Source organism: Paramisgurnus dabryanus, chromosome 13 (assembly GCF_030506205.2).
Source record: "Paramisgurnus dabryanus chromosome 13, PD_genome_1.1, whole genome shotgun sequence".
Taxonomy (NCBI): domain Eukaryota; kingdom Metazoa; phylum Chordata; class Actinopteri; order Cypriniformes; family Cobitidae; genus Paramisgurnus; species Paramisgurnus dabryanus.
Window position 1 is genome coordinate 3,855,167 of NC_133349.1, and position 27,192 is coordinate 3,882,358.

The 27,192-nt window shown below is 37.5% G+C and overlaps 1 protein-coding gene across 1 annotated transcript in view; it reads right to left on the reverse strand.

Annotated features, from left to right (window-relative positions):
* The window catches only part of ext1a (exostosin glycosyltransferase 1a), a 73,381-nt gene extending 46,786 nt beyond the window's left edge, over nucleotides 1-26,595 (reverse strand). Inside the window, exon 1 of the mRNA XM_065298896.2 lies at nucleotides 25,016-26,595. Coding sequence (XP_065154968.1) covers nucleotides 25,016-25,926 — 911 coding nt within the window. The 5' untranslated portion in view covers nucleotides 25,927-26,595. The remainder of the gene's footprint in view (nucleotides 1-25,015) is intronic.
* Between the last annotated feature and the right edge of the window lie 597 nt (nucleotides 26,596-27,192).

The window sequence follows — 27,192 nt, forward strand, 5'->3', positions numbered from 1 at the left end:
AATATGTACGAATTCTCTTGAGATCAGGCTAAATGATAGCAATTTTTAAGTATTTTACGAGGTGGATAATTAAATGGCAGTGATGTGGTTGCATAGTGCAGATTAAGGGGCGGTATTATTATGACATCACAAGGGGAGCCAAATTTCATTGACCTATTTTTTCACATGCTTGCAGAGAATTGTTTACCAAAACTTAGTTACTGGGTTGACCTTTTTTTTTTTTTTTTTTTTTTACAAATTTTAGGTTGATAGAAGCACTGTGGACCCAATTATAGCACTTAAACATAGGAAAAGTCAGATTTTCATGATTTGTCCCCTTTAAAAAAATCGTACACAATCCTACATACTGTTCCTTTAACTTTGTACAAATTCATACGAATTAACAAACTCGTAAAATATGTACGAATTCTCTTGAGATCAGGCTGAGCTGACAGCTCATATTATAAATCATAATTATAATCTTCCAGTTTAAAATCGTTGCAAAGTAAGGACACTGGAAGTTTTAAACACCTGTTGTTATGTACTTGCTCAATAACCAATTTGTTTATTTTTAACCAATAAAGTTAAAGATTGCAGCTTTCATAAAATCTTTTGGATTCACATGTCCTCGTTGGATTTTTTCCATTATTTATTTGAAAGGGACAATGCGCATCAATCAACATTTTTTGTTTACACTCAAAATGTAAATGCGCCAGAGTTAGCTAAGGAGCTATTTTTCATCTGCAGTCCCTTGGCAGGTCAACACAGTATCATAGTACAAAAATAAAATGCATGAAAAACACAAGACAAATTAAAAAACTAGATAGATAATAATAAGTACAATACGAAAATGGACAAAAATTGGATGTGCTTCTTGGAAACATTATGTTCCAAAATATATTATTTAATTATAATGTAATCTGTAGAAAACACTGAAAACATGACCACTTTTCCGAATAAAAATGAAAAAGCTTAACCCAGAAATATATATTATTATCTAACTTATTAGTAGCAATCAAAGATGGCTAGTCATCCAATAACAAAATAGCTGACTGAATTTAATTATTCATCCTTTCTACATACATACAGAAGCACAAAACCCTGAAGTAGCAGAAAAATCTTGAAAATTAATCTGGTTAACACTTTCCCTGACAAGAGCCATGGGCTGGTAATTAGTTTAACAGTGGGTAATATTGAAAACCAGCTTTTCAGATGAGAATTACTTATAGCCTCACACAGGCGAGTCTGTAGTGGAGCTGGCACAAAAACACAAGGTTTTTATGAAGCATAATCAATATTATGCAGAGGATCAGGTGATCTCACAAAAGACCAGGTGCTGATTCACAACAGAAAAAGACTATTTTCACATCAATGCAATCTGCACAAGACCACAAGGCAGGTGATTTCTGTTCTGAGGTGGTTCAGACATGTTTGGAGACGCACCGAGTGACAGAAGTGATGGAAAAGTGCAAAATAATCTTTGGCAAAACCCAGCGCCATAATCAACTGGACAAAGTCCAAGACAAGTTCAGACAGAACCGAGAAAATTCGAGAGGTAAGAGCCGAAACAGGTTATCAGAAACGAGACAGACATCTTGATTGAGACTACACATGCAGTCTAAGTGCCTCAAGTCTCAAATGAAAGATTATTCTGTCATTATTTACTCGCTCTCATAGTCTTGAGTTGCTTAAGAAAAAGTATGAAAGTGACTAGTAAATGATAGACAACTTCCACAATAGCAGGCATCAAGAAGCAATCCAAAAAATTGTGTGAAGGACTTGTGCGCTATATCCATTTCATTTTTGCAATCGCTTTTAAAAAAAAAAATCACTGCAAATCCTTCGACCGCGGATCTTAAGTTGCAGATGGCCACATTAGATATGACTTCAGTGATGTTGGGTCGCATGCAATATAATATCAGAGTACCAAGTAACAACTTTAGTATGACCTCAGAAGGCTTGAAATACAGTACAAGTTGCTTAAATTATGCTTTTATTTGTTATTACGGACAACCATCCTCATTCCCTTAATCTATGGTGCTCCATGAAAACCGAAAGTCAAATAGGTTTGGAGTGACATGAGAGTGAATAATTGACCAAATGTTTGTGTGACCTATAAAATCATTTTAAAGTTACAATGTGCTTCCAAGATCAGTATGATGTTGGGATAGATTGCAAACACTGTTCTGGTATGTATGCATGTCACTGCTCCAGGATCAGCCCACACCCATGATGTCTGCCGGGCCGCCCGCATGCGATCAGACTCAGAACCAGCAGTGGTCGCTCTTATCTCAGATGTGAAGTCTCTGTTAGGGAAAGATAAGCGTCTGTGTTTCTTAAGTGTGCAAAAGTGTCTATCTTCAGAACAGTCGGTCTTTCCCACGCAAAGGTCCCGGCTCTGGACGACGGGGCACCTCACGACACCTCGCTCCTCTGTTAAACCCAGTGATGTTATCAGAACAAGACAACTCTGCTGTTTACAAGAATGTATACAAACTTAAATATGCAGATTTTTAAAAGTAAGACTTGTAATCTATACCAATTTGGTTCGGCAATTTATCTTTAATTTCTTTTCATGTGAAGGTAAAGCAGGGTTTAAAATTGGGATGCACCGATACAAAATTTCTGTGCCTAAATCAATATTGAAATACTTAGGGCCCTATTTTAACGATCTGAAACGCAATGCGCAAGTGACTTTGTGGGGGGATCTTGGGCGCTGTTGCTATTTTCCCGGAGGGAGAAATAACTCTAGCGCCAGGCGCAAATCAATAAGGGGTTGGTCTGAAGTAGGTTCATTATTCATAGGTGTGGTTTGGGCGTAACGTCAAATAAACCAATCAGAACGCTATCCAACATTCCCTTTAAACGCAAGGGCGCAAGTTCCATGGTGGGTTGCTATTATTATGACGGATTTACCAGGCGCACGCCAGGAGCGGTTCACAGCCGAGGAGACCCACGTTCTTGTAAGAGCAGTCAAAGACAGAGAAGTTGTTTTGTATGTGGATAGGAGAAATCCGCCCAAATCAGCGTAGGTTAAACAGGCGTGAGAGGAAATAGCCACAATTGTCTCATCAGCTGGCATCCCCATCGTTGCGCCAAACGCTACAATGATGTCAGGAGACGGGGGAATCCCAAGCTTGCCAGCATAAATCGGGCACGCCGTGTAACGGGAGGGGGATCTGCCTCTACACAGATCTGCGTCCACCCTCACCGCTGAAAGGGTTTGGGGGCTTTGAAATCGGACCCAAGAAACGCAAGCAAGGTCCAACCCCAAAGAACACTTACAAATCAAGTTCACATACATTAAGGTTTCTTATGAAAACATTATTATTATTATTTACATAAAATAAACGTAATACAGCCACACAACAAACTTATGGAAATATTTTAATCGTTATTTGCATGAGAAGTTTTTAACGCAGCCACACAATAAATAAAAACTATCACCCCAATGCTCACCACTATGATTTCCCTTATCTCGTGTATTAATATTTTTTATTGTAACAATTTATGATTTGCAAAAATAACTGTTGCATCTGTGTAGATTAGATGCAAATTGTGTGCGCGTTGTGCACGCTATACATTATGGTCAAGCATGCGCCCTTAAAATAGCATAATGAACCACGCGCAACGCGCCACTGACTTTAGACTAGTTTTTTTTGGTCAGTGGCGCAATTGTTTTTTGAAACTGCAAAATAGCATCAGGTATGGTTTGCGCCGCAACACGCCTCCTTTTTTGCGCTGAACCGCCCAGGGAGCGCAAGTTCATTCCCTAGTTTGCCGACGTGCGTCTGTGGAGGGAAAAACCCGCTGTGCGCCGGTGCAAAATACGAATGATACATGCGTCACTGACAAAGTCAATTGCGCTGGGTGCAAGATAGGGCCCTAGAATCACATGTAGCTATATCAGTAGTTTTTCTTTTCAGCCCTTGTTTAAAATGATTATGTTAAGAAATCCTACAAGTGCAGAGAGTACAAACTGCAACTCTTTTGTGATTGTCACAAAAAAAAAAATTCCCTTGCGTTTCTCTGCACAATCGTTAGATTGCCAAACTTTCAGAAAATAGGTATAGAGGTTGTCAATGGGATGTTACCTTTAAAAAAGTAAAATAAAGGGGACATTTCACAAGACTATTTTAAGATGTCAAATAAATCTTTGGTGCCCCCAGAGTATTAGGAGTGTCACGGTTCTTCAAATCCTCGATTCGATTACAATTTCGATTCTTAGGCCACGATTCAACAAAAAAAATGCTATGTCATTATTCTTTATTGTTATTATAGTTTCACATTAACATGAACATTGCGTGCTTTTCCTCGCATGGGGGTTTGTGGGCTTCACTTTAAGCGAGAGAGCTTGCAGAAAGAGGATTCCTTCTTGCACGCACATGGACTTAAAGGAGACATATCATGCTAAATCCACTTTCTTGGCTCTTAAATGCATTTTGTTGTATATTTGTAGTGTTTATAAGTACATAAAAGTTGAAATTAGTCTCTTCAGGTGCTTTGTTGATATCTTTATATTCTGTTTTGGTCATATTTTCCAACCGGTTCTGATTTTTCTATTATCTATTACGTTTTTTGAACAATTACGTCACAGTATTTCCAGCGGAACTGCTAAATAAGGACATCGACTTCCAGCCCAACACTACGAGCAATCCGCCATTTTATATTTCTCGCTGCGATATTGTAGTCCAAGCTCAAGGATGCAGAAGTTACGAGAGCGTAAGAAATGTACTCACATCTGTGGGTAAAGTCATTTTTGTGTGCCCGAGGCACTAACTACTTCACCAATCTCCGCCAGTATAAAGAAGGATTTGCCGATAGACTTCGTCTGATTGAGGGGTCAGTTACTTCTTTCTTTGGAGACGACGAGCAGAGCACTTCGGTAAGCAGTTTATAACTTAAAGTAAAAAAGTAAAGTACACGGTGGTCATGGTTTAGCAGTGCTGTTTCTCACTCCGAAGGCTGCAGGCTGCGGAGATCGCTTTTGGGCATCAAGCCTGGTTTAAGTTAACTGAGCATCACATTTGCAAGTCATGAGCATATTACAACAACTTACGATTAACTAAGAATAATAGTAAACTTTATAATTGTTAATATTCTGAAATAAGACCGTCTTGATAACGTATGCAGCCTGGATATGCGACCTCCGGAGGCTGCAGCCTCACACCATTGCGATACCTCCATATGAAGACGTTGTTCTGCAGGTTCGTCGTCTTCATTTTCCTCTCAGTCCGTTTCCGACTCTGGCGCGAACATATAAGGCTGGATGGACAAGTCTTCCGTTGTTGACATTTTGTGAATAACGAGTAAATAAAAAGTTTCTGTGCAGCTAGATAATCGTATCTCTGATATAAAACTACAAAAATGGCCGAACGGGGTGGAGTTTAACCGAGTGTCACCTCTGCAACCTGGAGAGAGGGCAGGGTATGACGTGCATTTAAAAAGACAGTACCAAAACGAGTTGCTCTCAGATGCACATCAGAAAAGGGGTAGAAAGGGGGCCTGTGGGGCTATAATAATGAGGAATTCAGACCCAAGCATTGCAGTTTCGCTTTACATAGACCACAAATAGATGATTTATATGTAAAAAGGACAGATTTAAAAGCATGATATGTCTGCTTTAATGCACGCGTCTAGCATCTGAAATAAATCCAGCGCGTCATAAGCAGCTGCGCTTCTCTCTGTATCATGTGCATGCGCTCTTGCATCTGTCCGAAGTCTAAACATTAACTAAAATAGTAATACTTGCGTATTTGTTCAGTTTTATGCGTTTCATGCGAGGTGAGGCAAACTATCCCTTTTGTTTAAAATATAACCCGCTGCATCTTGGTGCCTCTCTCAGATCACTAGGTAGTAATCCTGTTTATGATATGCATTTCAAGGAGTTGTAGCAATACATCCCTCGTGTTTAAAATATAAATCCGATGTTTTAAGCACCTCTGAAGAGTTTTTTTCCAAGCCAACCGGGCGTGACATGGGGGCATGGCAGCATCGACGATCCTATTTTGTCATTCGAAGTTCGAGGTTGTGACTTAATTTCAATCGATTTTGATTTAAAGTCTAAATCGTGACACCCTTACAGAGTATGTATGTAAAGTTTTTAGGTGTGTCCTTTTAAATGCAAATGAGCTGATCTCTGCATTAAATGGCAGTGCCGTGTTGGATAGTGCAGATTAAGGGGCGGTATTAACCCCTTCTGACATCACAAGGGGAGCAAAATTCCAATGATCTATTTTTTCACATGCTTGCAGAGAATTGTTTAAGAAAACTTAGTTACTGGGTTGATCTTTATCACATTTTCTAGGGTGATAAAAGCACTGTGGAGCCAACTATAGCACTTAAACATGGAAAAGTCTGATTTGTATGATATGTCCCCTTTAAAACAGTCGGCCGATGTCGGAAAGTGTTAAAAACTGCTTTAATCTGTCGATCCTGCATTTTAAATACCCAGCCATATCTAAAAATCCTCTTCTTGTAGCAGATTTGTAATTAAACCCTATTGGAATGTTCATTTCAACATGACAATAACTGATATTCACAGGCTCTGATAATGCAGTATTATGATTAAAGTTTAAAATTATCTTACTATCTAATGATATTCATATCGAAAACCTAATACTTTTCACAGCGGGAAACAAGAAAGATCTGCAGGCAAATCATTAAAAAAATATTTTTGGAACAAGTGAGATTTTTTAATGCAGCTCTCTCTGCATGCAGTGGAAGAACAAGAATTTTATAAATGGGGTGGCCAGGGCTACTTTAGGGGATTCATAGTCAATGAAAAAAAACAGTGTGTAACCCTGTATCAAAAAAGCATGAATGAATTCCATGATTGCAGATAACTTCACATTACCTGGGTATGGGAAGGGCCTTACGATACGATACATATCACGATACATGGATCATGATGCAATGTATCACGGTACGATACAATACGTTGCATGTTGCAATACATTGCAATACTTTTCTTTTTTTTTAATCAAGAATGTAAAAAAGAAGTAAAAAGTGCCACCCCGGACACCCCTCTGGCTCCGCCACTGTCTCCATGGCAGGTAGCTAATGATGGTGATCAGTCCAATTGGACCTTAAACAGACAGTAACCTTCAGTCATCTCGACAGACCCACGGACCGTAGCTCAGATTTAAAAATCAGGATTTGCTTGTGAACGGCTGGTGTAATTCTCCTTGTAGCTTTCAAAACATATTTCACCGTACAAGTGGAAAAAAGTCTTTTCATACCAAGGAAGCAAATATTCGTTGGCTCTGAAGCATCTGTTAAGGCAAGACCGCTGTCACGTGTGGGTACGGAGCTGGCGCTCCCTGGAAAACCTGCTCTCAGCATTCCTTGTCAGATATATCACCAGCACACCGCTGCCAAGGTCTACAAATACATCATCCTGTCAGAACACCTGGAACGCTCAGTAAACAAACAACAACGGCCTGCAGCCCAAAACAGAGAAAGCCAGAGGACTGGAAAATATTCATGGGTTTTGAGGAAACTGTTATAGGAAATATTTACAGTCTAAACCTTGCACTACAAATCACTTTAATTTGATATTGTGCTTTCAATGAATACAATTGCTCAAATAGGTTTTTTCTTTTAAACTTAAAACTATTTTGTACTGTACATCACATTTTCACATATACCGCAAATGTAATATAACATTTTATATGTATTGTAAACTGGCACATTTGCCTTCATGCACTTTTGCTTCAGCTTTATGGGTCAGAAAAGTGGTAGAAAATAATTATGTAAAACTAAAAAAAAAAACTTTTTAGTGTAAATAATAACGTAATTCATACATGACATTCATTACAATAAAAGCAAAGACATATAGGTAAGACTTCACAATAAGGTTGTATTTGTTCATGTTCGTTAATACCTTTACTAATGTTAACAAACAAACAATGAGCAATAAAGTTTATTAGCATTAATTAATCTTTGTTAATGTCAATACAATTGTTCATGTTAGTTCATGGTGCATTAACAAATGTTACCAGATACAAATTTTCATTTGAAATAATATGATAGTAAATGCGGGAATAAACATGAACTCAGATGAATAAATGCTGTATAAGTATTGATCATGTTAGTTCATGTTAGATAATGTATTAACTAATTTTGGGTCAGTGACAAAAAACAGTTTGGCAAGATGAAATTTTTTTTTTTAAAGTATGCATCAGGTTTATTTCAATACACTTAGTGTATTTATGTTAATTTTATGAAAAAAAATCATATTACACTAAACTAGATGATTATATTTTATTCCACATTTTTAATTAATGTATTTATATTTTCATTTAAATAATACTATTTACACCAATTGACACAGACCGGTTACACCAAATTGACATTTTTGCAATTATCCCCTAAATATTTTCAAAATGAAAAAAAAACATTTTAGACTTGGTCCTCAAAAAAAGTGAATGTATGCAAGTAATCTGTATGAAAGCAAAAGTTTGACCCTTTATCATTAAATTGAACCATATAGACACAAAATAATTAACGTCACGTCATTGACCCTTTTAAAAACACAACCTTATTATAACAAACAAAGTATTAAAACGAACGATTAAAACGGACCCAGGACATTGTTAAGAAACACCAACATCAATTAGAAATGTTTACAAAATAATGTGAAAGCTCAGCTTAAGTCATTTTTTGTGATTTACGGTTTTCTACATAAAATCATCCTACATAATGTAAAGATAAATGTGATATCTTCAATACTGATAAAATCATGTCAAAGATCGAAATCAAGGAGTAAAATTAAACTTTGACCCTCCTATTTCTAATTATTAGATTGTAAGAATTTGGATTTTACAGACAGGTTCATCCACTGGAATTAAACTGAATAGACAAAATCCATAGTCGTAGATCAGAGAATAAATCTACAGCGTTGATCCTGACAGTAAGCAGTAAATCATATGAAGTACAGAAGAGTGATGAGTTCATAACAGAGATCTCCTCACATCTGAATGATTCAATAAATCTCAAACAAAAATGACAGCAGAATGATGCCTGTATGATCTCTAGCTCTCTGGCCAAAGAAAAACACATTAGGTACGTTTACATGCAACCAAATAATCCTTTTGCACGTTGATGGCTCAATCATGTTGAAAAGTCTTCGTGTAAACACCTTAATCGATACGATTGAGGACGATTGGATGGAAATTTGGATCGTAGTGAAGGGGTGGTGTACTCCGATCTGTGATCCGATCAGCAGGAGAAAAACGTGTGAATCGTAGTATTTTCTAAATCGGATGCAAAAATACCTTGTGCACATGCGCATAACATTTGTGCTCCAAGTTAATGTATTATATTTACCTCTTATATCACATGATTCTCGTCACAGAAACACGCAATAGCAAAACGCATTATTAAGGAAACGTTAATGGGGTCACGCGCTGTACACGCGATATACAAAATTCTGCAGCGTTTATGTGTACTTTTAAAACATTAGGCTACTTAAAGTAATTAAAAAGCGTTGTGCGTTTTGAAAAGTGTGTTTTCATTACCTATATCTGAAAACTTCTTAAGTACAACTTTATCCAACTTAATTTTGACTTTTATGCAGAGATAAAGCGTGAATTCAACGAAAGATGCTGTCCGCAGAGTCGCGTTGCCAAGTCCCCTGCTTTCTTTGAGATTGGATTTGGGCTACTGTTAAACCGTTTCCACCAGTTGTTATTTTCTGCGGGTTAAAGATTAAATGATTTGTTGCTTAGTTATTGGTATTTGGACTGTGAATAGTCATTGGGGTGCTTTTGGGCTAGTTTTGAACGTCCATTTGGATGTTTTGATACGCGAATCTGGCAACCCTGGCTGTGTGCTTGCGCAGACTTTCGTTTTGGTTTCTATATAATGTACATGTAAACAAACATTTAAATCAGATTGTTTAGGGTGCATGTAAACTATCATCGTAACCTTCGATCGCATTAAATTCAATCGTATTGAGAAATTTTTGTGCATAGCCATGAGGCAAACATTTATTAAAAAAAAGAAGTTAATATCATGACTGACAATATTATCTTGCTATATAAAAGTTTCAGCCAAACAGACATGTACAGTGCCCTCAATAAGTATCAGAATCAGGCTCAATCACGGTTTGGTTTGGTTTGGTTGGGTAAGGTATGATATGAGTGCGCCCTAAAAGGTTCTTTGGGGAATCATAAATGGTTCTTCTATAGACCGTTTCAGCGGTAACAACATAAACAAGCCGCTGTCGCGGTCCGCACGTAACTTCCGGTAAACTCCGCTAATAATAAATAACAACAAATTCTTTAAACATAGTTTATTTATATAACAAGCAAACAAAACAACACAAAGATTACCTAGGAAACCAAAACATTTGTTATTTTCGACGAGGCATTTGTTTAAGAGATCAGTTTAGCAACTAGTCAGACCATTAAAAAAACGAAACCGGAAGTAAGGTTCGGATCCAGACGTGTATCACGTGCGTCCGATGAAACCATCTATAGCAGAGAACTTTCTAGCACTTTTATTTTTATGGTTGCCAAGCAACACAGCAACATTATTCATGAATAGAAAAAGTGAAGTGATGTGTGGCAACAGGTGTGCATAGAGCAGTGATTTATTAAAGCATTCAGATGTGTCTCATTTAATTAGGAAACATCTGAGGTTGTATTTTATATCACAGGTCAAGTGACATCACAAATTGCTTTTCTTTTATAAACAAGACATCAGGTTATTTCGACTCTATGCGGCACCGTGCCAGCTGACATATCAGAACACCTCTTATCCAATCAAATTAAATGACCAGAACTAACTCTTCGTAATAATTTCTGTATTTTAGCCAGACAAGCAAAACTGCAACAGATGATAATTTAGCAGAAAAACAATGCAACACTCCATCATCCACATGCATACTGCTTAAGGCTGGAAAACAGACAAACACTTTATCCTGTACTCTTCATTAGTGTGCATCGCTTGCACAATAGGTCCATTAGTCAAAGCCTAGAGTCTGTTAATCCGTCTTTTTTAAGGCTGCGCTTGTTCGCCCATCATCTGTTTCTCTTCCCACGCATGCATATAGAAAACATTGATTCAGTTCACATTACAATTAGATGAGAAGCACTGAATATTCAAATGAATTTACTGCAAAGGACGAATAAGAAGATAGACACTGATTGACACCAGCGGACAAATAACTTGTGCTTATGAAGTTTTCTGTAAGTGTTTCCAAAGTGTTTCAAAGACTTGTAATGCACAGTTAGATTCGAGTAACCATGATGTGAGCATGACCACCTCATCACGTTTCCCTAAATTCCTGGTTCTCCAGCTGCGGGGGAAATGCGAACAGATGTGGAGCTTTCAAAGAGCAGGATGAGCTGATGTAAACAACAAGGTGAATAGATGGGATGTGAATTTTTCCTCCCTCAAAAGTGTTAAGGACGTTAAGTCAAGGCACACAAAAATATTTACATTTGAGTTTTTCGCAAACATATTGTACCATAACATATTCCGGATGCCAATGTGTAATAAGCCTATTATAATATAAGCATAATGATACACTTTGATTCTCGGCATATGTGATGCAATACCTCCATGACTATTTTAAGAAAATGCTGTTCGACTCTTTCTACTCTCCTTCGACAATGCCTTGTTTAGTTCCCCTCAAGACAATAAAGGCAACATCTGCTTACTCTTACAGCATCTTTCCTTCAGTGACGAACACAGTTATTTATGCAACTGGAAAACACACCTGATACCAAAATAAAGGCAATTTTATCATGCAATCGGAGTCACTTTAATGAGTAGGGGTGTGCAATATATCAAACCAAGTGAAATCTGACAACTGGTACATAGCCTACTGATACATGAGAATTATTTCTACTCCAATTGTTGTCATGTTAACGCCTCTGACATATTAACCTGATCCCAGATCAGTTTGACAGACATGAATCATACCTCCTGTTGAAAAGAGGTATGCTGTTACTTTGTAAGAAATCTTATTTGATATTTTGATGGTAAAATGGATGAAAAAAAACCTAAATTTAGGGACACACTTGAATCTAGTGATGAAAACATCATAGAAACACCATCGTTTTTGCCATTTTTGCCAGGTGCCAGTATGAAACTACCAAGCTGTCACCCAAACAACCTCTACTACAACCACTTGTCAACCCCCATGCCATTAACAACACCTTAGAAACCACCCATAGCAACAGCATGGTAACCATTCAGAATTAGCATTAAGGCAAGACCTCGTATACACTGCAAACTTTCGAGAGTGCACAATTCTTAGTATTTTTGTCTTGTTTTCAGTAAAAATATCTAAAAATTCTTAAATTAAGATGCTTTTTCTTGATGAGCAAAACGACCCAAGAAAATAAGTCTAGTTTTTAGACCAAAAATATCAAATTCAAGTGATTTTGTGCATAAAACAAGCAAAAAAAAATCTGCCAATGGGGTAAGCAAAAAAATCTTGTACATTTTTCTCAAACACTAAATTCAAGAAAAATTCAAGAAAAATTAGCTTACCCCATTGGCAGATTTTTTTTTGCTTGTTTTATGCACAAAATCACTTAAATTTGATATTTTTGTCTTATTTTCTTGGGTTGTTTTGTTCATCAGGAAAAAGCGTCTTAATTTAAAAAAATGTGACATTTTTACTGAAAACAAGACAAAAATACTAAGAATTTTTTTCTTGAAAATAATTTTTTGCAGTGTGACAACCACATTTAAATGCGGTAGTGAATCCCCTAAATGATCGTTCCGTGTGTGTATGGAAAAAGATTTACTCCTGAAACTGGGATGATTGACACCATCAAAGTGGTTTTGCAGTCTTGCTTGGTTATCATTCACAGCTTTTGGCACTTTTCCATTGCATAGTACCCCACGGTTTGTTTTGGGTCGGGTCAGCTCACCTCACTTTGGCTTGGTTAGCTTTTCCATCGAGTTTAGTAATACTTTAGTAATACAGTCATACAAGTGAGAGCGTCGTTGTACATTCCCATACATTTATTTATTTCTCAGTCCGCCACAAAATCAAAATTGATCACAACAAATAGATGTTTGCATATCGCGTTTATCACTACCTCTGTCTCACATGACAATTTCAGTACAAACAAGCCTCATTTAAGCATATATGCGGATGTGCCACCACAAACTGCAAGTCTGGAAAAAAATCTGTTATGATGTTCCTGATTCTCAACCTGTGGATGTTTTTCAGCACTAAAAGGGAGTTTTGGGGAACTTACAGCAAAGCACACAGATGACAACAGGTTTACTCGAGACAGCACGAAGGTAAAGCTATTCTTTTACATTATAGCGATGACGCTGGTAGTGACGATTCTCTCAAACCAATCCGTGATCTACAGTGTTTTCACATGACGTTTTGGTATCAGCTCGGGTCGCTTGGAACCCTGACCAAGGCGATATTAAAAAAACTTATCGGGTACTACGTACTGCACCCAGTAGAAAAGCCCTCAAAAGTAAGCTGACCCGACCCAAACCAAACTAGGTCCTATAAAATGGAAAAGCGCAATTTGACCAAACTATTATTACGGAGTTATGTTTGGCAATAAACATTGCGTGTTGTAAACATCTCTCAGCGCTGTCTTGCAGTGTTGCCAGGTCCTCGTCTTTTTTGTACTTGCATATAACTCATAACGGAAGCAAACTTTGTGGTCTTCACAACACTGAAATCTTTAACAATAACGCACAACAAAATTAAACTTTTTCTTGCATTTCAGCTTTTCTTCATACATTATTTCTTCATTGTATTGCTTAATTTATTAAGTCAGTAAAGCATCACTCATTGGATTTATTCATTCAGTGCAAAGCATGACAAAATTTCTCCATCTCGCAATGAATTGTAGGTAATTTCAGCTGTAAATATAGGGCCCTAGAAAAAGTACTTTAACGATACTTATTTCAACCTGCTAGGAAAATTGGGACATACTAATTCTTATTTTGAATACCATACAGATAGTAGGTGAATTGGGACTCTCCTGTATATCTCCTGTAAACAGAAACCGATCATTAAAAATATGCTTAGGGTTGTTTTAATAATTTATTGTATATTATTATGTATAGTATTAAGTTTTTGTTATACACTTTGTAATATACAATATTCTCAGGAAAACTGAGAATTATTTTGAAGGTCAACACAGATGTTGCTACTAAATGTATTTAGACTTGCAGTCATGGGAAAGTCCACACATTTAATATGCAAAAAATAACAGGAAACATCTGTATGGTCTGTAATTAGACACAATGACTATTACCCTTCAAAACATCAAAAGAAACTTCAAACGGAGAGTTTAACCATATCAGACAAAAACATCACAACATCAACATCATTAGGGTTGCCAACTTTTCACTCTGAAAAACGAGACAAAAGATGGCCTGCCGCAGCAGTGTGGATATGGTTTTGTGTATACAATGTATTTAAGTCATTTGGCCCTATTTTAACGATCTGAAATGCAAGTGCGCAATGCGCAAGTGACTTTGTGGGCGGATCTTGGGCGCTGTTGCTATTTTCCCGGCGGGAGAAATAACTCTTGCACCAGGCGCAAATCAATAAGGGGTTGGTCTGAAGTAGGTTCATTATTCATAGGTGCGGTTTGGGCGTAACGTCAAATAAACCAATCAGAACGCTATCCAACATTCCCTTTAAACGCAAGGGCGCAAGTTCCATGGCGGGTTGCTATTATTATGACGGATTTACCAGGCGCACGCCAGGAGCGGTTCACAGTCGAGGAGACCAACGTTCTTGTAAGAGCAGTCAAAGACAGAGAAGTTGTTTTGTATGGGGATAGGAGAAACCCGCCCAAATCAGCGTAGGTTAAACAGGCGTAGGAGGAAATAGCCACAGTCTCATCAGCTGGCATCCCCATCATTGTGCCAAGCGCTACAATGATGTCAGGAGACGGGGGAATCCCAAGCTTGCCAGCATAAATTGGGCACGCCGTGTAACGGGAGGTGGATCTGCCTCCACACATGACCTGACGCCAGCAGAGGACATCGCTGCGTCCACCCTCACCGCTGAAAGGGTTTGGGGGCTTTGAAATCGGACCCAAGAAACGCAAGCAAGGTCCAACCCCAAAGTACACTTACAAATCAAGTTCATTTACATTAAGGTTTCTTATGAAAACATTTTAATTATTATTTACATAAAATAAATGTAATACAGCCACACAACAAACTTATGAAAATATTTTAATCGTTATTTGCATGAGAATTTTTTAACGCAGCCACACAATAAATAAAAACTATCACCACAATGCTCACCACTATGATTCCCCTTATCTCATGTGTTAATATTTTTTATTGTAATATTTTACAATAAAGTGTGTGCGCGTTGTGCACGCTATACATTATGGTCAAGCATGCACCCTTAAAATAGCATAATAAACCACGCGCAACGCGCCACTGACTTTAGACTAGTTTTTTTTGGTCAGTGGCGCAATTGTTTTTTGAAACTGCAAAATAGCATCAGGGATGGTTTACGCCGCAACACGCCTCCTTTTTTGCGCTAAACTGCCCAGGGAGCGCAAGTTCATTCCTTAGTTTGCTGACGTGCATCTGTGGAGGGAAAAACCCGCTGTGCGCCGGTGCAAAATACGAATGATACATGCGTCACTGACAAAGTCAATTGCGCTGGGTGCAAAATTTTGTGTCAAAGCCCATTGTGTCAAACTCAAAACGATAGCTAATCTCCTAATTAAATAGTAATTTATAACTCTTATGCCTCGGCAACATATTGTATGTTTATTAGTTTGGTAATTAACAGCAGGTATGTTTAACACAGTCCTTTATTTGAATCATTACCTCTAATATCTGTCTAAAACAAAACAACTCCTGCAATAATGGTAAAAAAATCCCACTGCTTCTGTTGCTGCTTGTGGTGCCACAAGAACGGACAGGTGGATAACATCAAAGTACAGCGAGAGCATTTCGATAGCAGTCTCCTCTGGGATTTAAATTTTATCGGCCTCTCGGTTCTTGTGGCGTCGCATGAGGTCAAACAAGCCTGTTGTATCAGTCACTGGTTAGATCATGGTAGCAGTCAAATAAAATGGGATCCTGGCTAATACGGGACACTTGGCAATCCTCATTCAAACATATGACAGTCACACAGAAAACACACCAACATATTGCCCAACCAACAGCATGTGTCAAAAGTGGGACTACCAGTTTGTCTGACCAATGGAAAACGGGGAAGACATGTACAATTTTTAATGTTTTCCTGTCATGTAAAAATAAATCTGTACCCTGATAAGCTCAATTTAAAGACTAGGATGTAAAATAAATCAATGTTCAATTTAAACTGACCCAAATCACTGCAAGCATAAAATGAGGTAAATAAATCAACAAGGCCTTGCTTGGGTTTCAGAAGATAAACCGGTTTTCAATAAGTGAATAATCAGCTAAGAAACTAACCTGGAAAGCTACATGAATCAAACCTGATGCGCCAGGATGGCATAACTGGGGGGGGGGGGTATTTTAATTCCTTGGGGGACTCCACAATATACCTTAATATAACTGATATCCTGCTCCTTTTCATTTATTAAGACTACCTATTATTGCCTGTATTATGCCTATACACGTTCAACGTTTACTTTTACATGTCATAATCTTAATAAACATGATAATCATGAATTAACTCTGTTACCTCTTACCTAATCTCAGGCGAATTATTGGGCAAAGGAATAAATTTGAATGAATTACGGTGAAATCCCGGCATATCCCCAAGCCAGTGGGCGCTCTCGTTCAGAAACTCCCTTTGTGCCACAGAAGATAGCATTACAAAACACTATTTCAGGAAATGTCTATATGAATATTTATATCGCTGTTCTTTAAATTGTTTCAGGTATTTTCATGATAATAAAGAATATTTTGAATGATTGTGTTTAATGAGTGTTGCTTTTTTAAATGCACTTTATAAATGACTCTGACTCACAATGATTTTAGATTGAGACTTCCTACTGACCAAATGACGTAGTACACGGCAAAAAACACAGAATCGATTCAAAACTGATTTCAGAGGCCTTTTTAATGGGACACACAATTAATCGTTGCAGCCCTATCAGTAACATAGGTTGTGTTTCCTTGATGTTTCAGCCTGCACGGTTTCTTAAATGCAAATTGCACGAGTTAGTAATGTTGTTGTCGCTGTCATTATCATAGGAAAAGACGACACATCAGCCCGCTTTGAAGACCGTGAAAACAGCGCAATAAGTAAACTGTGTGAAAACTACCGCGTTTTTTACATGTGAAACATGAATACATGTTATATTGCAAACTATAAACACAATCAAAGCTTCAAAATCACAGAAAGAACGGGAGCTTTAATGTTTTGTTTAATTAAAATGTGCTCGTTTTATATTTGCGTGCCGAAGCCATTTGTCTAAGAATAGATAGTTGCAGTCATTGTATAAATATAGTTATACATGCTATTAACGAAATTGTTATATTAAAGTATATGAGTGAAATTACCTCTCCAATTTAATTATGTCTGATAAGAAAACTGAGAGTGCACAAATTCTTTCTGGGGGGCCACGCCCCCCTTTGCCCCCTGTGCCGCCGGGCCTGAACCTGACTGTAAAAAAATTATGTTTAGTCTTATATCTGGCTGCACCTTTTATACATAGTCATTTACATTGAGCTGGAGTCTGCTTCACAACATCATAACTCAACAATCCATTAAATAGTCTTTAGTATAAATATAAAGAGAGAGAGGTAGGCAGAGAAGCAGACTGCAGCTCAATGTAAATGCCTATGGATTATATGAATTTATATACTATGTAGCTGCTGTTTGCCATTATGATTAGTTGCTAATTGCTAATTATTGGTCGTGTACTTGTACTCAATAACAATACATTTGAATCTATAACTAAATCTGACTATTTATTAGCGTTCAGAAACTGTTTTACTACGGTATAAATACAGCATTAAAATTCCTGACCACAGCCGGCAGTGTCGGCTCTAAACGTCCAGCCAGCGAGAGACTGAATCATAAACCTCACAGCTCACGTCACGCTTGTAATTAAGAATAGAGGAGATAGACACATGCAGGCCGTATGACGTGACGTCGAGCGAGCGGTGAGATGTATTTATAGAGAGAGTTAATCCACCTCTCTGGCTCAGCTGCACAGAGATGCAAGCCAACACATTTGTGCTGTTACACGTAGAGAGATGAGGAACTGTACAGTAAAAACAAATGATATGCAAAATAAGATGAGGATTAAACACAAAACCTTCGGCTTATTGCTGTTTGTCATTCATTAGATGCTTTCCATTCAAAGTAAACAACAGAATCTACTCTTCCTACTGTAGGATTTAAACCAACAATCTTTGGGATAGCAGTGCAGCTTGCTGATAGAAAACCCTCTCAGAAAAAATGCTCAAGGTACATGACCAACCATCGGAAACGTCCAATCCTGTGCAATGACAACACTACATGCATCAGACAACAATTTTATGAATTCTGGGCCAATAGCCATTTGTATTCGTGCTGTGCGAAACTAGACTCATAACTATAAGCATTCCTTACCGTTTGGCCTGACGGTGGAAAAGTGCTGAGTCTTATGGCAACAAATCCCAAATCCCTGTCTTTTGAAAAAAATTAACTCTAGTTGATGTAGGACCCAATGATTTTAACAATGCCTAAAACATGGAGGAAATCACGGTATCCAAGCATACAAATGGGATTACACGAAATGTCACAGAATTTGACAAATTTTGGATTCAGTAATTTTTAAACCCATCATAACTCATTTTCAAGTTTTTTGACATGTTTCATTATCTGCAAACAAAATGACAGAAATGTGCGGAAACATTTTCCTTTTGTGCAATGTTGGATGTAAAGAGAAGTACGTACGTTTCTCGTCATGCATTGCAAACAATGGCAAACATTGCCTCACGTTTTTGTTTTTTTTTATTTTAAAGCAACACTATGTAGTTTTATTACCTTTAAATAATGTCTCTAAAATTATTTCAGTGATAGAACAACTTTTAACTGGACAAATTGTACTGTTTCTGCAACCTGAGCAGCCTCCTAGCTGCTACAAGCACACTCTGAAAGTGGCGGTGAGGGTAGGAAACACAGCCCCGCCCCTCCCCCTGCTTGCAGAAGAGTGTCTGATACCAGGCACTGTTGCGCTTTTCAACCACATGGGGGAGCTGTAAGTCATTTTTACTTGGAAACTACATAGTGTTGCTTTAATTGCAACTACTTACCTTAAAAAATTTAGTAAATCGAATTAATAATTTTTTCAGTGTAGTTCTCAAACATTTGAAAACACTGCATAATTTGAGATTTATGGCGTTCTGGAGCCAGTGTTTGTCATATTACTTGAACATCCGGCTTTGCAGGATATACAATTTTACGTGTTACACTTTGCTTAATTGTAATACCTTTGGAAATAAATATAGACTTTTTAAATTTCTTTAAGACTGCTTAACACTAAGTATACAAAGCATACTGGAGCAGCGCAATTAATATTCATGAGGTAAGAAAAGGCTATTTAAAGTGACCACTTCCAGTGCTGCATTGCATCAGAACCGCTTTTAGAACCGAAACTTAAGAATTACATGCAGTTCCGATTCCTTTTTAACTCTTTTCCCGCCAGCGTTTAAAAAAAAAGTTGCCAACCAGCACCAGCATTTTTCATTATTTTCACAAAAGTTTAATGCCTTTCAGAAATTTTTTTTTAAAATATATAATATATCAAATGAAAAAACAGACCCTCTGCTTTTTAACAAAAAACCTGTTTCATCCTACCTTCATTGGATTTCTTTTTATCACCTCTCAAATATGGGCAGGTTTCTTCAAAAGACAAAATTTTGAGAAAAAGCTGAGATAAATGTGTTTTTTATGAAATCCGATTCAGAGCAATGATCAAAACATACACAGAGTTTAAACTGTTTGATGTGAGAGGTTGCTTTCAGGTTGTATAAGTTGTGTAAGAGCATCATTTGGTGGATTATAGCGGTAATACGGTTTGCGGGAAAAACTCGTCATTGACAGGGAAGCGTTTTCTTTTAATAAACTCGTCAATAGCGAGGAAAGTGTTAAAAAAACAGAACCGTTTTTTATTCGGTTCCCTCCCTAATTTAAAGCAGAAAAATGAAAAACAGAATTGGAAAATAAATGAAATGGAATTTAGGAAAAAAACAAATCGAATTTCATTGGGCCCTATTACTGTTTATGATCTTAATGCAAAATCACAACACCTAGCTAGGGGTGGGCGATATGACCAAAATCTTCTATCACGATAGGATTAATTTTATATCATGGTAACGATATGTATCACGGTAGAGTTTTTTATGTTTTAATAAGGTTTAAATCTTTAATACCATAGAAATGTTCATAATTCTCACAAAAAACATATACAAGCATAGAAAGAAGATAAAAACAAACAAAACTCAAGCTCTCTGAAGATACACAGTCAATAAGAATGATAATAAATAATTATGCATGTATGTATAGGCCTATATATATTTTTATTTAAGGTAGAAAAGTGATTTAATCAGGAGCAGTGAGAGATTTTTTTCTCAATGCTGTTTGATTAACACGAATGACAGACAGGAGCAAAATTAGGTAACTTCCCCTTTAAGACCAAAGTCCGGATCCAATACACTGTTACACATGCGCTTTCTCTTTTAGCTGTTTACTTTCTCTTAAGACCTTACTGGTCGTGTTTATGATGATGCTTGCAAAGACGGGAATTTTGACGCATATGTGTATTTAAGGCCAATAAAGCGGGAAAAATGCTCACGAGCTTAATAAGCAGAGGTTGCGCGACTTGCGCGCTCCTCACAGACAGAAAGAGCAGCGGTTGCGCGACTTGTCCGCTCCTGACACACAGAAAGAACGCACGCATACAGATCTGTTGTCTGTGTTTCAATGGCTTAAAATAACTTGTTTTAAAACTGCAGTGCTTAAATACGTGTACAAACGTTACGTTTTCGCGACCACACGCACAGGAGCGTGACGTGGGCACGTAACCTCGATAGAAACGATAGTCCAAAATCTCTACCGGTTGACAAATTTCTACCGGTTAATTTTGTCTACCGGTTTATCGCCCACCCCTACACCTAGCATTTGAATTTTTTTTTTTGCATAAGAATAAAAACAATACGTTCATCAAACATAATGGTACAAGTTTACGGTTTCTACCCTTGTTTTAAATGTTAAACATGGGGAACAAAGTAATTTTTGGTTTGGTTTTTTCATGTTTTAATGCTCATGATGGAGGGGGGGTCAGAATAATTGGCTGCTTAACTAGTTACTAATACAACAACTGGCTAAGAGACTATTAATGAAATATACTTTATAGATTTGTCTGTATCTTCAGTGATGGTATTTGAAGAGGATGAATTTGAAGAAGAAATTCATTCTTCTTTAAAAAAAAAATTAATAAAATAAAACATCATACAGCTTGTCAGCTGTACAACTGTTTAGCAAGTTTTGTAACTTAGCAAGATATGTGGGACATAATGCACGAGAATGGTTTAAACAACATCTACATACTTTCCAGCTTTGGTCATCTCAGGCCACTGATCTGTAATCTTTCATACAAAGATCTTGAATACTAATGTGCTAATGAAAAATACATGATCACGCTGAAATTTTCCAATGATAAAAAACATAACATGAATAAAACACAGCTGATCAATTATTCAGCGCCACAGCCGTCAGCATTTCACATTCACAAGATCGGTCATGTTCAACAACTTTAGCATCCGTCCATCCCAGGCGTGAGTGTGTGAGAAGACCTTACAGCAGAAAACGAAAACAAAAAGCATTCGGTGGTAATACATCATATTTTTCTAAACTATCACATGCAAGTGTGCTAAATTAATTAATCCCCAAATTTAGAAATTCTTTTGGGATATCCTTTGAGATGTTATGGGCGGTTTATAAAATGTATGAACTTTTGTGATCAAAGCTAAATTGGCCATCAAGAAATTAGGCAGCAAGATCCTCTCAAAACTAAGTGCATGACATTAAAGTTCAATTTTTACACATACGCGAGAGCTTTCAAGGACATTTCAAGGACTTTCCAGGTCCAATAACCTAAAATTCAAGGACTTAATGTGGGGACACATTTCAAGCGAGAGCAAGGTTACATCCCGTTACATTGTAAGTTACATTGTTACAGTTTTCATGTGTCAAACACAACTATGCAAAAAAGCATTTTTGTATGGATCTAAATTCGCATACAGAAGATATAAACATTCAAAACTAACAGTTTAGCATGTGCGCTAAAAAAATATTTTTTATGATGTCATCCTACGTAATAATGTGGATTTTTCCAGAAAACTTTTTGCACAAAATAGATTCAAGCACTTTCAATGACCGGTATCTAAGTAAGCTTATTTTTAACTTCCCGAAGCCTTGAATTTTTTTTTTCAAAAACGTAAGGATTTCAAGGATTCGTGGGAACCCTTTTGGTGGAGTGTGCATAAAAAAACTAATTGTTATACTCAAAATGTTGCCTGTCCTCAGCATAATTCAACAAACCTTACCTGACATAAGAAAAGCTTTGTATCACACACACACACACACACACACACACTGAACCACTAAAACTTTTGCAGCCATAATCACAACACATGATGAACATTTGTCATCATTAACAATACCAGTTTATCCAACATTTGCCTTCTGGATATTAAAAATTTGAAGAAAGAAACACCGTTCATCACTATGTCACTATTTTCAAAGCCAACACATCTAGACTTTCACATCAGAACTAAGAAATGCATTCAGTAAAACAAAAACTGCTCATCACACAGTATACAAATGCTAATATTATTATAACAATGTGCACAGCTGTATTTCGGTATGATGGCATCATTAACGATAATGATTGGCATGCAAATGTCTTATTTAGTCACCCAGAACAGACTGTCAGTATGCGGGTTGACCCTAAGGTCACACTGGAGAGTCAAGGGTCACAGGGGACACAGACATTTTAGGATGATGGTGTGGGATCTGGGAATCATCCGCTCAAACAGAGGCAAAGCTGCTTCCCCCACGCTGGCACCGGGGACATTGTTGCCACTAATCCATCAGAGATCCTCCCGGCCCCGTCTCACCGACAGCACCAGAAAAACACACACAGCGGGAAACCGGGACCCGAGGCCCCTGCGCCACAGATGGAGCTGACTGTTTATTTAACACGGTTAAAGGCAAAACAATGAGGATGCAAGAGTTGGACTTCTTAACACCTGTCTCTCCGATCAAAGGGCAAGCAAGGGGGAAAAACTCAGACATTTGGCGATCGAATACACAAATAAACATTTTAAAAATGTAGATGATAAAACAAGCACTAAACCAAGCACAGAAAGAGAGAGAGATTTACTGGCAAAACATTTCCAAGCTATTGGAATCTGTTGTGTGAACTGGCGATATTTCAAGAGGGTTGGGGGTTATGTCATAAACATTGAAAGCTTTTGCTCTCAACTGAGTAATGATACATCCTACCGCATTAAACCTAGATATGTTTTTTTCATCTGCACTCCACTTTAGATTTGAAATGATGCTATTATGATAAGCAGCAGCTTAAGAGTTTTAAAAAATTCATTGCATTAAGAAACTAGCATTGTTTCTATTGTTTGAAAGCATGCTAACATGAAATAAACTGAAGGCAAGATAAAAGATTAATTCTTTTGTAGGGATATAAAAATTATTTGATTACGGAACATTGAATTATTAGAAAATAATCATGTGCCGTTACATCGTGGGTGTGCATTATTTTCAGTTATAACACAGGGCTGTTGAATGCTTTGTTCTGATTGGCTGAGAAATGTTCCACGGGTGTTCATAATTTTTTTGTAAAACGCACACCCAACCTGTCAAATGTCTTAAAATAACCACCAGAGCAATGTTTGTGGTAATGTGGTATAGCAGAATAATTGACTCCAGTCTTTTGAATTATGTAAGGAATAATTGATGAATTATTAGAAAATAATGCACACCCAAGGTTATAATGCTGCGGCACGACACGAAGCACAGTGCCGTTACAACGCAGGTGTGCATTATTTTCTTATAATTCAAAGGACCGGAGTAAATTATTCCTCTTATACCACATCCCCACAAACATTGCTCTGGTGCCTATTTTTAAGACATTTTACAAGTTAGGTGTGCGATTATCACAAAATAATGCATACCCACGGAACATTTCTCAACCAATCAGAATACAGCATTCAACAGACCCGTGGTATAATTAAAAATAATGCACATCCGCGATGTAACAGCACTCGCTTCGTGTCATGCCACATTACCACCTTGGGTGTGCTTTATTTTCAAATAATTCAAAAGGCATCTCATCAATTATTCCTTACTTATAACATGGGTCTGTGAATGCTTTATTTTAATTGGTTGAGAAATGTTCCACGGGTGTTCATAATTTTTTGTAAAACGCACACCTAACATTTCAAATGTCTTAAAATAACCACCAGAGCAATGTTTGAGGTAACCGTGGTATAAGCAGAATAATTGACTCCGGTCTTTTGAATAATTTGAAAATAATGCACTCCGCTTCGCGTTGTGCCACATTACAACCTTGGGTGTGCATTATTTCTGAATAATTCAAAGGACCGGGGTGAAATATTCTGCTTATACCTTGTTGTCAACGATTCCTTACATAATTCAAAGGGCCGAAGTGTGTTATTTCAATTATACCACGGTTACCTCAAACATTGCTCTGGTGGTTATTTTAAGACATTTGGCAGGCTAGGTGTGTGTTTTACAGAAAAATAATGCATACCCATGGTAAATTTTCTAAACCAATCAGAATAAAGCATTCAACAGACCCATGGTATAAATATAAATATATAAACATCATTGCATTAAATAAAATAAAAAAACTTCTTAATATCATCATATATCTTTTTAATTTTTGTCTGAAAAGTCTTGCTTGAAAAGTGTGATTGATTTTTTTAAATTAATAAATAAACTTTTATCTAATGCAATGATATTTAAGTGTCTACTCAAGAATAACCTTTAATACATTCAATGATCTGAGCAAAGGAGAACATTTTATTTACTTACTTGTCATATTCTGCATTATCCCTGTCGCAGCGAGCGTCTTTGTGCTTTTGCCAGTCTTTCCCATGTTTGCATGTGGTGAGCAGAACCACATCTTCTGCATTATGGATGTGATACAGGGCATTCCTGGTATCAGACCCAATCCCAGTCAAATAGCGCTTGCCTTTAAAAACCAGCATATACTTCCTAAAGGGAGGGATTGTGTTATATTTCAAATACCCCCTTTCACCTCCGGTCCTGGGGTGATCTTTGGAGAATAAGGGGATGGAGATGTCAAAATTGGGTCTGAAGTTTTCCGTACTGATGCTGGCTTTGGCCAACATGGCTTGGCCGATATCAAAACCCAAATCCTCTGTATAATCAGGCCACGTCCCAGAGTACAGGTTAAATATGAGATGGTTCATCCCGTTATTCCACAGGTTCGAGTTCTGGATCTTGGTTTTGAGGTTGTGTATATACTGTGGAGACAGCTGGTCTCTGTCCAGGGTGTCTAAGTTCAAAACAAAGAGGCAAGCTTGAGCCGGGTCAGATGTGTAGAACCTGGACGCCTCAATGGAGGATAAAATATTCTGGTAGCTTTCTGAGATCTTCTCGCCCTTTTGTTGAGGGTAAACGTAAACTTTGAAGCCATTCCTTTTGCACAAGGAGAAATTAAAGCAAGAGTCCATTCTGCACTTGTAAACTCCCGGGCTGTCATCTCTCTTGTTTCTCGGAGATGTGCGGATGTTATAGTCTTTCGTCTCGGTCTGGTCCCAGGGAATGAATGCTCGTAGAGGACCTGAGAAGTGGGGCCAGAGTGAATGGTTGTCATCCCGTCTTTCTGGACTCCTGAATGCTGGTCCTTGCAGGTAAAAAAGCAGAATGATGCATAAGCCTGCGGAGAAGAGAAATAAATAGCGTTGTTTGGCCTGCATGTGTCCTTTGAACCAGATGGAGGTGTTTGCTGATGAATCCAAAGATCTTAACTCCAGCTTGACAGCATCTTCCACAAACCTGCAGGGATTTGATGCTCTCAACTTCCACCTTCTGATTCCAATCCCAAATCCAGCGCATGTGGGCGATTTAAACTAAACCCTTTATATGGATCTTGCTCTGTCCTCTCTCGTGCCTGGTATTATCATATTAGAAATGTTGATCCAAACTGCTGACATACGCGATCCATCAGAAAGTACTTCAAAAGAAGTGTTTTCGAAATCCAGTCTGGAGAATTTACAAGCAGCAGCATTCAGATGTCAGATATAGATGGTTAATGTCCATTACCAAGGATAGACTGGAGATCGGTGACATCTCATATGCGTGTGGCTTTTGAGTAGAAAGTTCCCAAAACACGAAATCCCGACAAATTCGTGTATTCTTACATATTTTGCTTTGATAAATCCACAATGTTGACGCGCGAAGGTTGGCTGCCTTTGTAACCCTGCGTTTATATAGAGTTGTCTAAAAATAAAACAACAAATCGTCAAGGTTTCATTCCTCGTGTTACCCTGAAAGCGCGTATCTGACGCGAATGATACATTCCAGCACTTTAATCCGCGAGCTTCCAGTTCCGACTGTTACATTGTAGCATTCCAATCCCCACACGACGCACGCTGACGTCAGACGCGTCTGGCTTATGCAGGGCGCTGTGATTGGTTAACGTCATTTCCGGACGGTGCAAGACCTCTGTAACCCATTCACAACCACTGTCGACCGTGAAGTTATTTTAAAGCAACAATGGCCGTATTAAGCTTTATTTGGACGTAAAATGTAAAAAAAAAAAAAAACCTTTGAGCCAGATTTATTTTAAAGAAACACAATACAAGAAAACATTTATTTCACAAAAAAATGCTGTGAAATAATAATAAAAATATTAAATTTACCTTACAAATGAGAAAGCATTTGACATGTTTTCTAAGGAGCACACAACAAGTGTCTACAAAGCTATTTTTATATGCAGTATATATGTGTGATACACCTATATTGACTTTTCATAGTTAAAGGGATATTTCACCTAAAAATGAAAATTGTGTCATCATTTACTCACTCTAATGTTGTTACAAATCTGTATAAATTTCTTTTTGAGGAATGTTTGTAACCTAACATCCATGAGCACCATTCACTTCCATGGTATTCTTTTTCATGGAAATGAATGGGGCTCATGATCAGTTTATTTACAAACATTCTTCAAAATATCTTTCTTT